This window comes from Micromesistius poutassou, assembly GCF_964030765.1.
Source record: "Micromesistius poutassou genome assembly, chromosome: 5".
NCBI lineage: Eukaryota > Metazoa > Chordata > Actinopteri > Gadiformes > Gadidae > Micromesistius > Micromesistius poutassou.
In genome coordinates, this window is record NC_140275.1 from 9,054,594 (window position 1) to 9,070,238 (window position 15,645).

Consider the following 15,645-nt stretch of genomic DNA (forward strand, 5'->3'; position numbering starts at 1 on the left):
TAGTAGGATGACAAATTACTTTCCATTCAGGTGAGCTCTTCCAAAGATGACCCACACTTTGCCTTAAAGATTGAAGATTGCCTTGAAGATTTTGAATATAGACCAAAGAGTTGCAACATTCTTGCCTAGTCTTCTTAACTGGGAGGAAACAGCACAAATGAGATTAAGATTAATTAAGAAAACCATTAGCTGATTAGTCAAAGACTAGGCAAGACTTTGCTGAGAAATATCAGCCAAGGACATACGTCTATATTGAATCATTCCCTGTTATCTTATTCATCTTGATAAGAAGATCACCCAGTCTGACACACTAATCTATGTTGCCTTGAATAAGCGACTATAACCCTACAAGTCAAAGCGAAATTACATTGTGAGTGTGAAATCCCTCAACATCACCAGTGCGGGAGCAATTTCCATGCAACGTTGAGCAGCCTCTCTCTCTCTCTCTCCCTCTCTCTCTCTCTTTATGTCTACAACAGACATGCCGGGCTGTGCAAATGATGCCCTCTTCTCCATAATGCCTCCAAATAATCCCCCGTGGTTGATTCAGACTGTGTCTCCTTTTGCCATGGTCGATTCCCTTTGTAGCTCTGTTTGCCCCAACCTAGACTCCACATAAGGAAGTTGTGCGAGTGTGTTCACGCATGCATGCTCTTAAGTGGCCTATTTGCATTCCAGGTGGATCTGTACTGCACGCGTTCTTCGTTAATTTAATCCCCAGGAAGGTTGCGTTTGACTAGGATGAGAAACGATGAAGAGCGTAATTGCCATTTCTTAATCTTCTGACAGTTGATGTGCACAAAACATCTATACACATGTCTGGGGATAGATCATAGATGCTTCAGAGTATTCTCATGTGGGGGTTTATTGGTCATTGAGTTGAACACATGGCTGTCTCTTATAGTGACATATGTTTGCTAATGCACCCAAATCAGACATGTTACAAGGTAAGCAAAGCTACCAGATCCATATATATAGATATATGGATGTGGATAGGAAAAGCTTTAGAGCACAAAGAGAACCAGGACCAAGAAACTAAGAATGAGTTGCTAAGAGATGATGGTTGCCAGCAAAGGACATTTTGTTGTACCAATACCACCACCTACCAATACATACCACCACCTACCACCTATGTAAGGCTTTTTTCACCCCACTTAAGCTTCTAGGAGAAATCACAACAGAAAGAAAATTAAAACTATTGCTGCAATTCGATCATCTGACCAGCAGGGGCCATTAAACTATCGTTAGATAAATAAATAAATTTAAAATGATATATATAGATATATATATATATATATATATATATATATATAACAAGTTATCAATGTCCAATAGTTAATTGGTCATTGAGTTGAACATACGGCTGTCTCTTATAGCGACAGATGTTTGCTAATACACCCAAATCAGACATGTTACAAGGTAAGCAAAGAAAAAAGAATCAAACTAGTTTTGAAGTATAACTACCAGATCTATATATATATAGATATATCGATGTGGATAGGTAAAGCTGAAACAGTACAGTTGTACAGTTGTATATATATATATATATATATGTATCTATATATATGCATATATAAGCTATGGACAGTAGCACCACCTGTCACGACTGGAGAGGGACAGTCGACGGCATAAACAGGCGAGCCGAGAGATCATAAAAGTGTAGCCTGGGTGGTTAGGCACATAATACTGCATCATTACAAAGGTCATAAAATAACTTTCATTGTCAAACCAATAAAAAAAGAAAAAATACGAGAATACCGCCACCACAACAACAACAACAACCATAATAAACAAATTAATAAGCCACCAAGAGATAATAAATAGGTGCTTGTTCTTGTCCGATGACAGGGATGAGGAAAAAAAGAAAAAGCTTGGATTTCTTTGCTAAAAGAGGCCAATATGAGGAAGATTAGGAAGAAGCAAGGTGAACACAATAAACCAAACCTAAAAAAATATGTTTTTTTGTTTGTTTGTGTGCATCATGACTGTTAGGGGTACAGTTGTTTACAAATCCTTCAGAAAATAATGCTCAAGGTTTTCGGTTAATCACACATTGAATTTTGTTATACTTCACAACACATTGTAATGGCATCTTGAAGAACCTGAACTTACGTTCCTAATGTACGGTGAAGACACATCGAGTATATATACAACGCCGGTCAAACCGCAGCCACTGTTAAGCAAAGTTACCACCTATAAGCCTTACTCCGAGGAAGGAAAACCCCTGAATATTTATATACTCTAAATCTTAAAATAGAATGATAACTAAATATAGAAAACTAGTGTAAACATCCGTTGTAGCATCGGTTGGTATGTAGCCTCATTGCATGATCTGCTATTTAAACCTTGTCGGCTATTTGTTTATTGTACTTCAATATTATGACAGTTGGACAGCTCATTTTTACTGATTGTATTTACTGTATAGTTTTATTCAGTATATTGTCACAGCAGTGTTGACATTTTGATCCTTTCGCTTTATTTATCTATACATATATATATTTGTTTGTGTTTCACATTGAAAGATATGTTATAAAGAAAGCCAGAAGTGTCAAAATAAGGGACTTTCATCCCAAAGCTTCAAATGTGAGGCGTTAACCCTGCTGTACAGCTGGAATGCTTTGAAGCTCCCTGAAGAACATTCTTTGCTATATTACCTCACTGTGTGGATTATCATACTGTGAGAGGAACGTTACCGTACACCAGCATCCTCCGTCCTGTACAGCTATTGTAGCATGGCTATATTTCCTACTTGCTTGATGCCAGGAGGCAATATATCCTTTCATACCACTGTAGTCTGATGCTCTATTTTCCCCTGAATACAGGCGGTTCAGAGAGAAGTCAGGGCAGGCGAAGTTGCACTTTGAACAATATTAAAAATGAGGCATGAGGTCAGTGGTCTGACGTACATCGATGAACTTTGTTTGTGTGTATAGGTGTGTCAAGGGGTGTGTGTGTGTGTATAGGTGTGTGTGTGTGTGTGTGTGTGTATAGGTGTGTGTGTGTGTGTGTGTGTGTGTGTTGCAGACACATACACACGTGTGTTTGTTTGTGCGAGTGTAATTGCTATCGTTACTGCATCATCAAAGGGGGGGTGGTGGGGGAGCGATTACTCTGCTTTGTTAAGGCTCACAATACTAGATCATTCGGCGGGCTTTAAGAAAATATACGAAAACAGGCACCACGTTCGTATATTGTCTTCCCATAGGCTATGAAGTGGGTCAGGGTATTTGAGCAGTGTAGATTAAACGTGTCTTCAACACACAATTAAATTAGCACAGCTGAAGGGAGAATGTCAGCTGGAAGTCATTCCCGGGGGGCTTCTCATTGTATTTGTACTTATGTTATCCACGGGCATGGCTACTTCCGCTGCAGAAGCTGGGGACCTGCACATCCATTCTCCTTTTTAATGAGCACATGAAGGGGTTTTCTCCAGTGTATAGGGCGTATGGCATATACAGTAAGCCTCCCGGCGTGACGCATGACGATGGGGCTAATTAGTAGGCCTTTCTCGCCCTACTGATTCACAACAGATTTGTCAGGGAGGTTGATGAAGTGCTAGGCTTTGTTAAAAAAAAATGTTATCTCATGTAACAAAAAAAAGGCAAAAATAGCTCATAAAACAAACACCTTGAATGCTTTCACCGAGACAGGCCAGGGGTTGGTTCACACACACACACACACACACACACACACACACACACACACACACACACACACACACACACACACACACACACACACACACACACACACACACACACACACACACACACACACACACACCCCTGGTGCACATAGGCCTACTGTGCTTGTGCATGAGGTAATGGGCTTTGGGTTGTGATGAAAAAGAGCGAAAGAGAGGGAGAAATAGTGGGGGGACGGGGGGAGGGACAGAGGCCCCTACTCTAAGAAGCTTATCGCAGGCCCCTAATTCAGTTACGGCCATCAAGGCAAGAGGAGCTTGCAACGCTACGGGCCAGTCGTATGCTTTGACCGCTACCTGTAACAGCAATTACAGGTTCCCCCCTCCAAGCAAAGCCTTTGTTTTGGTGTCAGACTCGACTGCTTGGCTACAATGAGATTACGGGGGCGCTCTGCGTTTGGAGGGTAATCAAAGCCTCCCCGTGCGAGGTGTCTCGGCCCTCTCCATGCCCAGGCTGCTGCCCTCCAGCTGCAGCCATTTTCCCACTTATTATTCATGATGGCCTTGTACTCACACGGGGCTTTTATTGTTGTAATGCATTACGCCGGATGAAATACGAGCACATATACAAATATGCACGGCTACTAAATGTTGACGTCGGCCCTCTCACTTATTTAGACACTTTCATACATTATTGCGTACTGATAACTTCAAGGTGTTGTTCTCCCGTTGGCAGGAATTGTCAAGTGAGGGTAATCAACACATTGTTTCAGTACTCTGCTCCCACCTTCACGGGCTGTGGCGTAAGAATCCTCAAATAGAATGGTTTTCTGCATTGATGAACCAGGGGCTTTTGTTCATGTGCACTGCCCTCGGTGCTGTGAGAGCAGGCCCAGTTAAAACGGACATCGCTGTGGCAGCACACTAGTGAAGGAAGAGCCTGTGAATATACTTTGGTGTCATGGTGTGCTGATGCATTGTAAACAAATGTAATGGTGGTGTTTTTGTGGTGGTACACATGTTAAAGCGGGCAATGATTTGTAGAGATAATTAGGGACACCATGTTTCCTTCTCGGCTTATTTGGTCTCACTGGGCAGCATTTGGTCTTGTGCTGCGTTAAAGCGTGCGGCTGGGCTATAACAGGGTTAATTAGTAAGATGTATGGGAGACTCCTTGATGCTCTGGTTTCAGCTAAACGAATGCAAGCGAAAATGATACAATGATTTAATTCATGAATGTATTATTTTGTTATATTGAACTTGAACTCACCCTCTCTCTGCCTTTTCCATCCAAGTCGACCTAAGCAATGTGAGTGGTACTTTGTACTTGGGGTTCATTATTATATGTTGACAGTAAAGCAATAAAACACAGTAAATACAATCAAAATAGATATTCTTCTTCATATTCTTTTTAATTTTTTTATTTCAGCCCGCCAGTTTCTTCCTCTCCTTCCTTTGATTATTTGTAACTGCAAATATTATTTTTTCTATTATATTATTATATTCATAATAGATTCAGTCTCACTTATGAAAGATGAATCCTGTAATTTGGTCTGTACAACTCTCTTGATCTGCCGTTAAAATATGCAAAGATTTAACGCTGCCCTAGATTTGTCCATGTTAGCACCAAAGTGCCTTACATTTTTGTTTGTCTGCCTAATAAATCAACGATTTGTAGTTGTTCAGCAATGTTGATTTAAATGCATTATTCATCCGGCGTAATTATGGCCCGGGAAAAACATTGACTTAATTGGATATACTGGTGGACATGTATCCTGTTTGGTTGAAAGAGTGAGCTCGGTACAGTAAGTGTATGTAACACATATTTATTAGATGGTTGCAAGGCAGAGACTCTAAATAATGATGCCTTGTTGCACAGTGAAATGTCAATACAAGCCTATAACAGCCTATGCTTTGACTGCCCCGTGCTAGAGTACTGTAAGTCGTTTGCACCCATTGAGAATGCATAAAAAATTGACCCAAATGGAGGTGTCTGTGTTGGAAGCTGCTGCCGCCTGCATTTGCTGTTATTTTTGCTGAGCCAAGGTTGTGGGTTTAGCCTTGTTGTTCAATTCCCTGTAAATAATTGAAAGTGACTTCTCACATCCAATGTCTTTATAAATCTTTTGAAGACATTCATCGTGAAAAATGGAGGAATCTGCCACTTTGAACTCTACACTTTGAAGGGAAAAACAAGTGTTTCCTTTTCACCGTTCTCACGTTCGTTCCTCTCCCCTCTCTCTCTCTCTCCTTACATTTAGGTTGACATGCTGCTACCGACAAAGATCACAGGCGTCATCACCCAGGGAGCCAAAGACTTTGGCCACGTCCAGTTTGTTGGCTCGTACAAAGTGGCATACAGCAACGACGGGGAGCGGTGGACTGTATACCAAGATCTAAAGCAAGGCAAGGATAAGGTAAGGTGCACTCCAACCATCCATCTAGTTATCCTTTTAAACAACAACGCTGCTGATTCACTGTCACTCAAGGCAAAAGAAAAAGATTGGCAGCACTTGATTGAGTGCTTAGCAATACAGCGCGGCAATCGCAGAACCACAGTGAAAGGTAAAGCTGTATGGAAACATTTTGACTAGTGTACGACACGCCATGTGTGATGTCAGTACCACCTTATCGTTCAGACATGGTTGCATGTCCTGAACGGACATGCAACTTAAAGGCGATAAGCTTTCAGATTTTGTGTTGTCTTTGTAAAAGATAATCGCCCCCAAACTGGTTATTTTCCAATGGGTCGGGAAATGTAACTTTAGATATGATGGGTTGTACTTGAATTGGAATTACAGTATATTTCTGGCAATAGTTGCAGATTAAAAAAACTAATGAGAGAGAGAGAGAGGTTCATGCCACTACATGTTATCATACAATTACAAGTTTTTCTAGTTTTGGCTGTCAGAGTATCCAAATAAGTAATGTGGTAGCTGTTTCTTTATTTTGTGTTTATGATTATTTGACTATTTATTTAAGAAAAACAAACTGTACTTGATTTGAGTTTGATTTGTCTTTCATGGATGATGGACTTGGTTTTAATTACTTTCCCGACTTTCAGAAGGGTGCACATCACGCTTTGTCATAGTACATTCAAATCCTGCTTTTTACCCCTTAAATGCAGATAAATCCTCAGTTCTGTACCAGCGCCGGAGGAAATGGTGCATCATAAGCTCATAATTTTACCCCAGATAATCTTAAAATATTTGCAAGTAGCTTAATCAGTATGAGTTTCAGTCCAGTAAACCCAATTCTGGGTTGAGGACGATGGAGCCAACATTATTTGATTAAGAGAAAAATCGAAATAACAAATGATTTGAAACGGCTATAACCGTTTTTTACATTTCCATTCCTTCTTTTGTTTCTATCAATCATTACATTTCCAAGTTGTAATTTTTTATTCAAAGCAACTTCTTCACATCCAATCACTCTAATGAACCAGGGTGCGAGATTGCGACTGCTTTGGGCGCATATGCCCCTGAAATTGTATCTGTGCAAACTAAAAATATAACCGGGAGCATTTGTGCGAATGGAATTACTTGTTCTTTGGCAAAGTTTATTTCACAGTACAATCGCTAGTTAGTCCACTCAGTGTGTGCTTTCTTCAGAATGAAGAACTACTGTACCTATTTTTGTATTTCTTTGTTGGTACTTGTACCTGTATTTCTTTGTTGGTACTTCTACCTGTGATTTAAATTAAATGTTAACAGTAAATGGACTGTATTTATATAGAGCTTTTATCAAAAGCTACAATATTGCATGACATTCACCTATTCATGCATTCATTCACTCACCAACGCATGGCCAAACATGCAAGGCAACAGCCAGCTCGTCGGGAGCCGTAAGGTCTAGGTGCCTTGCTCAGGGACACCTCGACACACACTAACCCTAACCCTGGGAGGAGCCGGGGATCGAACTAGCAACCCGCTCTACCTCCTGAGCTACTGCTGCCGTTTAAACATTGAAACATGTTTAAATTGTCACGGACGAGCCCCCATTTGTCACAGCCCGGCTCTTGACTGTGGCAAAGATGGGAGACCAGACTATGGAGTGAAATTATCTTAAACATTTATTCACAACCCAAGAGTATAAACAACAGAAAATGTATATAAATGTCAGTAATCAGTAATCAGTAGTGTAAGCGTGTGTGTGTGTGTGTGTGTGTGTGTGTGTGTGTGTGTGTGTGTGTGTGTGGCAAACAAAAGCAATGGCTGCAGCAGCAAGAGCAAGAGAGAGATCTGCAGAAGGGTGGGCCTTATATAGACACCACACCAGCCCAGGTGTCTCATCAAGAAGATGACCCTCCCACGACCTGGAACCTGCAAAGGGAGAGCAAAGCAGCAAAGAACACAGAGGCCCCTAGTGGAGTGGTGGGGTCGTCACAAAATGAAAAACAAACTTGTTCACAATCGCAAGTAACCGGTATTTAGTTATTTGGTGCTGCTTACTCGGTAGCACCAGGGCGGCCGAGTCGCCGTCAGGAATATAATTTCGGGTACTAAAAGCATTATCCCAGATTTCAAAGCTGCTCAGGACTAGAGGGCATGATTAGCATGTTGTTTGAAGGTGTCAGTCAGTGCTTCCCCAGACTGGGCCGAGGGGGCTGTTAAGATAGATGGGACTCTTCAAGATGTGCTCCCATCCTCAGACAGCCCTAAACATTAGTGCTGGAGGACACGTTTGGCTGTTGGACTCCTGGGGCCCTGCCACGAAAAGAGTGTGTGTGTGTGTGTGTGTGTGTGTGTGTGTGTGTGTGTGTGTGTGTGTGTGTGTGTGTGTGTGTGTGTGTGTGTGTGTCTTGCCTCATGTTTGTGTATGGATGTATTTGTGTCTGTGTGGAATGGGGAGGTGGGTGGATTTATGCATTTGTTTTGCGTAAATAGGTTTGTGTGTTGTATTATGTGCGTGTGTAGTATGTATGTGCGCTTGTGGGTCTTGTTATATGCATGTGTGTTGTGTGCACGAGTGTGTATGTGTGTAGTGTGTGTGTGTGTGTGTGTGTGTGTTAGGTTGATGGGGTTTGGTAAAGGCCTCCAAGTATTCTCCTCAGCCTCTTCCTCCAGCTCCTGTGTGGCAGAAGCATCCGGCAGTAGGATTTAGTTTGGGGGGGGGGCTTTGGCAGAACACAGATGACCTCCCGCTCATACACACTGTGGTGCACATTTAATAATAACATGGTATCGCTATCAAAATGTGTGGTATGGTGTGATATGCAGTTTGTTGTCATGTGGCCGGAGAACAAACACCTGTGTATTCAGATTCAGATAAAGATTCAGATACAGTCGTTCAGATAAAACCTAATACTCAAATTATATTAATTATAACTGAGATCAAATTCGTAGTACAGACTCTTATGTAGGGATCCCCACAGCACAGGTTGATTTGTGGATTGCTTACAGTGATTCCAGAGTGGGGCATAAGAACCAAAATTCCTTAGTGCATAAACTGAATATCAGGGTAGAAGGACAATGCAGCCAAGAGCCCCACATGTGTTTCTCCCAACATATCTGAATCAGAAGTGTTTTTCACATTTCTGTGGTCATTGAAACATGTATAATATGAGCTTTGATATGTGATCAAATATTCCATGCCTTAGTAACTTGCAGTCGATAGCCCAGCACCTCTCGTGGTGTGCTGGATATCACCGTTCACTCAGGGAAATCAAGCGCAAAAGTCATTCATTCAAGTTTAATGGACCTTTATCCAGGTGTCACAGGGTTAATTAGCCATTAGAAGTGGCAATTCTCAGCAGGTGAAAGGTCAAAAGAGGTAAATTTGAGGTAAATAAAATCGGAGTTACGATTAGCGCCGGTAATAGATGTGGTTTCCTTCCCTTACAACTTCAGTCAAGGTAATAGCAGTGTCGGTGCACGAGAACGAGCCCCGTTCCAGGGTTTGGATTAATGTTGACCATTTGTCGTCACTTGAAAAAGGAAAAAAAAAACGGATCTGATCTCTGATCCCCGCGGCCGACGCACCACGGATGACTTCTCTCAGAGGAGAGGTCTGAGCCCAGATTGCCTCGTATGACTTGGTCTGGTCCCAGAGCAGCGAGGGCAGAGGGTAGATAGATCGGGGAGAATTGGCCCTCTTGGCCTCCGTCTCAGGATTAAATAATGGAGTGTATGGCTAGCGGTGCGTCGCGGTGTGGTGCGTCCCCGCCCCCACCCCACCCCACCCCCCTCCAGTGCATCCCTGGGTAATGGCTGCCCTTGACTCTTCTGGTCTGGAAAATCAATGTTTGGCAACGGATTTAAGAGTTCCTTGGTCAGGCAGAGTGCTCACTTGGTTCTGAGTTGTTCGATTGCCGCTGTGCCTGAGAAAAGGGGGGCCCATCAGCACGCCACCCAGGACATGAGAAGACGCCGTGGAGTTTACTGGAGCACAAGGAGCTTTCCAAACGGCTCGGGGGTTAACTCCACGAGGAGATCTAACAGAGGGTATTAATGGAGAATTATGCTGTGTGAAGTCCCCGCGCCACGCGATGGCACAAGCTGCTGCGTTGGTGATTCTGAGTGTAGTTCAACCTAAAGGGGACTTAATCAAGTGAGATCTGATGATCGTTATATTGTAAAGAGGATGTGTCATACAAACGACTTGATATGTGTGGGCTGTCGCACTGAAGCATTCAACTTTTTAGGGCAGTGCATCACTGATGCGAAAAATAAAATCCACGTGACATTATCTTTGTTTATTTGTTGAAACTACATTTTCATATTTGCTTTTGTCAGTTTCAGTTCAGTTCCAGCATTGCTGGTGTTACCTATGTTCAGGTGACAGGGGGCAGGTTGTGAGGATAGTCTCCATTCCTCACCTATCTACACTTTGTTTTTATTGCTTTGTTGTGTTTTGTGAGAAGAAAGGGCTTCTCATCTCTTGTTCCAGATGGTTTATTGTGAACAGATAGCTGCCAAGAGTGAAGGTCCCCAGACAGTAGAGGAGGGAGAGATTCTTGTCATATTTCAATCAGCCTGTGCGTTTTATGGTCTGCCTGCCCTTCCTTTTATACAGTAGCTCTATTGTGTGCTGTATGCCGTCCTTATTGTTGTGGCTACACAACTCCTGGTAAATTCACATGCCATTTCTCATCTGCGGTGACATGGGCGTTTGGTGGTTTGAACCATATCAAGCATATAGGGATATGTCATTGTAAACGATGATACCGAACAGTCCCAGGATGTACGACATCAGCTTTTAGAAGGAAATACGAGTGAATTGAATGATGTATACATTGACATTTGTTCTGAATGCAGTGGTTGAATGACATTTTCAAAAGAGTTAATCTCACAACTACAAACATACACTAAATTCCATCTCAAGTAGGTTGAATTAATCTATTCACAAGATCAAAAACACTGTTTGCAACCACAGCAGTAATAGGGGGGGGGGGGGGGGTCACTCTCGCATTTACCCTGGTCAATATTTGATGTAATGATGTGTCTCTACTCTGCTAAAAATCTGCTCTAATTAGCATTCCAAGTCTGTACGAAACACACAGAGAGCACAGCAATAATGAGAGATAAGGCACAGAGTGGGAGGTGAAATGGCGGCTGAGGGGCAAACATCACTGGGATGCATTGATATTATAAGCATGAGGATGTCTTTGGCTGTGGGAGAAACATTATGTATGAGGATGGATGGAGGATGATAAGCAGAGGAGGACTCGCTTGCATTGAACAGGTGGGACATAAGTAGAGTAAATAATGCATCTTGCAGATTCTGCCATTATTGACCGTTATTAAACAGGGCCGTAGAGGGCTGAACTGACCATGAGTATATTCGAGTCAGTTAAACGAGGGTGGTTGCATATTTATTCCTAGGCTATTTCATTTGACCTATAATGATTTCCTATGAGGCCAACGCCACGGCACTCACAGGGAGGGGATCGTTATGGGTGATAATGATCCCCTATGACTGCCAATAACAGGACCAAAGAGAACAGTGTTTTTTGTGCATCTCCTGTTCACAAGAAGGTGTCTCTCCAGTAAGCGGCAGATGGTTACAATCGGCCGCCATATATTTCCATCTATTCCTGGAGCAGCCTCTGATCTCCTCTGGTAGACGGCAGCAGCAGATAATTTTCCATTTGAGCCGAGACCTTTGAACGGACCACCGTCTGCCCTGCCATAGGATTAGAAGCTGGGCGCGGCCTCACTCGCCAGGGATAAAAGATCATCTTAGTTGTCAGGAGAGGAGCAGCAGGCCCACGTCTAGCGTCAAAAAAAAAAAAAAAAAAGGTTGTTTAAAGAATTTCAAAAATCAATCATCAAAGTGACATGCAACCAGTCAAAGAGACTCAAACATGAGTTATGTGGTCACATTTCTTGGCAATGCGTTGGAAGAAATGTGTGTAGGAGATGGATAGATACAGTATCTGACTGAGTGACACCGGGAGTTACAGCCGTCAACGGGAGATGAAATCAAAGAGAAATGTATCACTCTGTATCAATCTCTAAATCACAAGTCAGGATAAAAGACTCAAACCGTGCTGGACGACTTTTTGAACAAAAAGCCTTAAGACCTAATTCCGGGCCAAAGCGGGTATTAGATCGATTGTGTCAAAGGTCTGAAAGAAAACACTCAAATGGAACAGTGACCAGCCCCCACAGCCAACAGGTCACTGAAAGGCTTTTGTCAGTGTGGTGTAAAGATTGAAACCCTGACTGAAATGTATGAAATCATCTATAACCTAAATGTCAACCACTTAGTGTTAAAAATATATTTATTTTTCCCGGTTTATTTTATAGAAAGGAACACTTTGAAACAAGGCTGTAATCATTGTTATTAATTATTCACAGTGGGTGTTTAAAAGGGGAATTATACTTCTTAACACTTCTGGTGTCATAATAACACCACCCCGGGTGTGAACCCCAAAAGTTTTTAGGTTGCTTGGTTTAATATCTAGATATTGACGATATGGGCTTCTATCATCCAATAGAAACCCATTCAACTTTAAACTTCAAGTTAGACACATTGTGTACACGTACCTGCTTCTATTGACTGATATTGTCTTTCATACGAATGTGTCTCTCTTCATTTCTCTATAAGTAATTTCCATCCAAATGTCAAACGTTAGAAACAGAGACCTATTTTACCTCGATCTTGGCCCACTCCTGACTCCCTCTCGCATGATCATAATTTTACATATAAAAAGATCATTTCAGATTTATTTGTTGCAAGGCACTTAGTGGTTGCCCTGAGCCGTTTGGCTTTGCAAGATTCTAGAAAATAGGTGGTTCACACCATAATGTAAAGAACTGAAATTAATTTAGTTATATTCAGTATTTTTAAAGTAATTTACTTTAATATTACTGCCATTATAAAGTAACTTGTTACGTTACAGTGTACTAGAGTACTTTTGAGTTACCAAAAAAAACTAAAACCTTTTGTGATTCCTTGTGTGTGTCAGTTAAAAAAGCATTATCCACTATTCTATATGACTGCATTTGTTTCTTTCTATAATCCTAAATTGCCAATTGGGGTAAACATATTATTTGCCAAAGTCTTCAAAATATTACTTTTAAGATGTGTTGGCAATTGTGAAATAATCTGCAGAAGTTGGAGCACAAAGTTCAGATGGAGTCATTTTGCTCTCGGTATCTAGAGAAATATCAGGCCTACCCCAATGCATTGTAAATAGTATTTTGCTAGCTGAGCTACACATGCACAGGACACAGCTACCTTCCAAGAAGTAGGAAAGACACTAACCGTGTGATGCATCTGGGATTTTAGCAATAACGGATTGCTCATTTTAATATACGTAAAATAACCCATCACTCGAATTGCAAAACATATGCATTATGTTACTCATTACAACAAAAAATTAGGATGAGTAATCTCACTCCCCTGGGTGCAAGTCTCACCCCCCAGTCTGGAAGATTATTTTAGTGATCAACGCTATAATAAGTTAAACTGCAATTTTTCACACATCTGTAGCACGGACTTGACGCTAAAGGTGGTGTTGAAAATGACACTGTTGGTGATTGTTGGTGATATTGTGTTTAATGAACTGTTTTCTTTCCGTTTGTTCCATAGGTTTTCCAAGGAAACTTTGACAACGACACGCACAGAAAAAATGTGATAGACCCACCCATCTACGCTCGCCTTCTCCGGATCCTTCCCTGGTCATGGTACGGCAGAATCACGATGCGTGCAGAGATACTGGGATGCACAGAGGAAGACTGACCCCCAGGCCCCGTCCAGCTCCTTTACCCCATTCCCCTGCCCTCACGCGCCCCACTACCCCCCTGCTATACTGGTGCATCCCAGCCAGTGTTTCAATATGAACTGTGCAACCTGTACAAAGAAATTGATTTACAATGATTTTTTTCAAGAATACGTGTTCAGTGGTGGTGGGTTGCCGTTTGTTGTTTTGTTGTTTTTGTACAATTATTTAAACCTGCCCCTGTTTCACTTGTCTTCTGATTGTTGTTTTTTTCTTTAGTTTTTCAGTTTGTTAGTTTTCTTTTTTATTCAACTATGTCACATAATCAACAAACTGTTTAGATACGCTGACATGTAAGCTATTGTACAGTGATTTGAACAAATACAAAATCTAAATGATGCTTCATCGGACATACTCTTTATTTCTTGAACTATGCTAAAAACCATCCTACGTTCATGTCATCTGTGTTGTGAAATGTACAGTATAAAAATGTTTAATTTGCAAAAGACACTTGTTCAAGCCATCCCTTCACCATGAAATGAAACCATGAAACACCACTGACGTCACAACATCAAAATCAAAACAATTGAAACGCTCTTGTATTATATGTAAAACACTAAGGAATTGCATGGTTCATAAATAATAAATTATAACTGTATATTACGATGGGAAGAAAGAAGAAGAAATCCATCCCCTTAAGAGCCATGGCTTTTATTTAGGGACTTATTTTTATGTGCATTTTTTCACTCACTGAATGATATGTCGGGACAGTGAAAACCCTACAGTGAAGCCTCCCAGTCTCGCTGTCTCTAGTTGAAGTGTGTTTGTACTATCAGTATGGGATTCCATGTTGTTTCATTTGCAACTAGCTAACTGGTATGATAATGCCTTGTCTGGAATATTTTGAACCAGTTTGTCGTGTCTGATTTGTCTCTTCAATACCATTTCTTGTTTTGATAAAATGATCTATGTTCAATTTGAAATGCTCAGGATTGTCATATAGATACCCTTAAATTGAGTCTTTACACCTTTTTTTAGAGCCTGTCTGCAAAACCAATGTGCAGATAAACGTGCAACTACTCATAACTATACACATACATATGTATTTGTTCTGCTATGATACTAATTGTGAAAAGTATTTTGTATTATTTTGTATTATTTCAGTTGGACATTCCTTTATTGTAAAATAATTTGAGAAGCAAATAAATGAGCTATAGTCAAAACTTAATTGAAAATATTAACCAAAACATAAATTTACAAAACTAAAGTACAGAGAGCTACAAGTGGGAGAGAATGGTATTGTCTAGACTCTAGATGTCAACTAATGTATTCAAACTTTCAAATGATGTCAAATTAAATTATGTGAACCTTCAAAATAATTTTAACACAAGTCTCAACCGTTAGCAAATAATTTGGGATGAAAACATTAATTTAAGATCAGTGTTTAATTCATCTACATTACCAGATGCTTAATGAAACTTAATCCACATTGTACCGTTTTGTATTTATTTAATAATCACAATTTGCAATGCAGACAAGGCAATATTTTGGCCACATAAAATATGTATGTACTATAACTAACATCTCAATCTGTAACAGGAAAATGTTTATCTATAAATAATATTCTGATATTAACTATCATATGATTATTGTTATGGCAATTATGACACGATTACCGAATTTCACCAAGAAATTAAGATAGTTTAACAAAAAGAGAGATTTATAACTATTCTAGACCGAGAGGTTTATAACTAGTCCATTAATGGGGTGGGATAGCTTGGTAATATTCACTCACAGATTACGTTACTAAACTCATGTTTTGCTAATCAAAAAG

General features: G+C 40.8%; 1 protein-coding gene across 1 annotated transcript in view; it reads left to right on the forward strand.

The window, feature by feature from the left end:
- The window catches only part of edil3a (EGF like and discoidin domains 3a), an 83,034-nt gene extending 68,026 nt beyond the window's left edge, over positions 1 to 15,008 (forward strand). The window contains exons 9-10 of the mRNA XM_084468047.1: positions 5,905 to 6,060; positions 13,682 to 15,008. Of these exons, the coding sequence (XP_084324173.1) occupies positions 5,905 to 6,060; positions 13,682 to 13,831 (306 nt within the window). The 3' untranslated portion in view covers positions 13,832 to 15,008. The remainder of the gene's footprint in view (positions 1 to 5,904; positions 6,061 to 13,681) is intronic.
- The last annotated feature ends 637 nt before the right edge of the window (positions 15,009 to 15,645 follow it).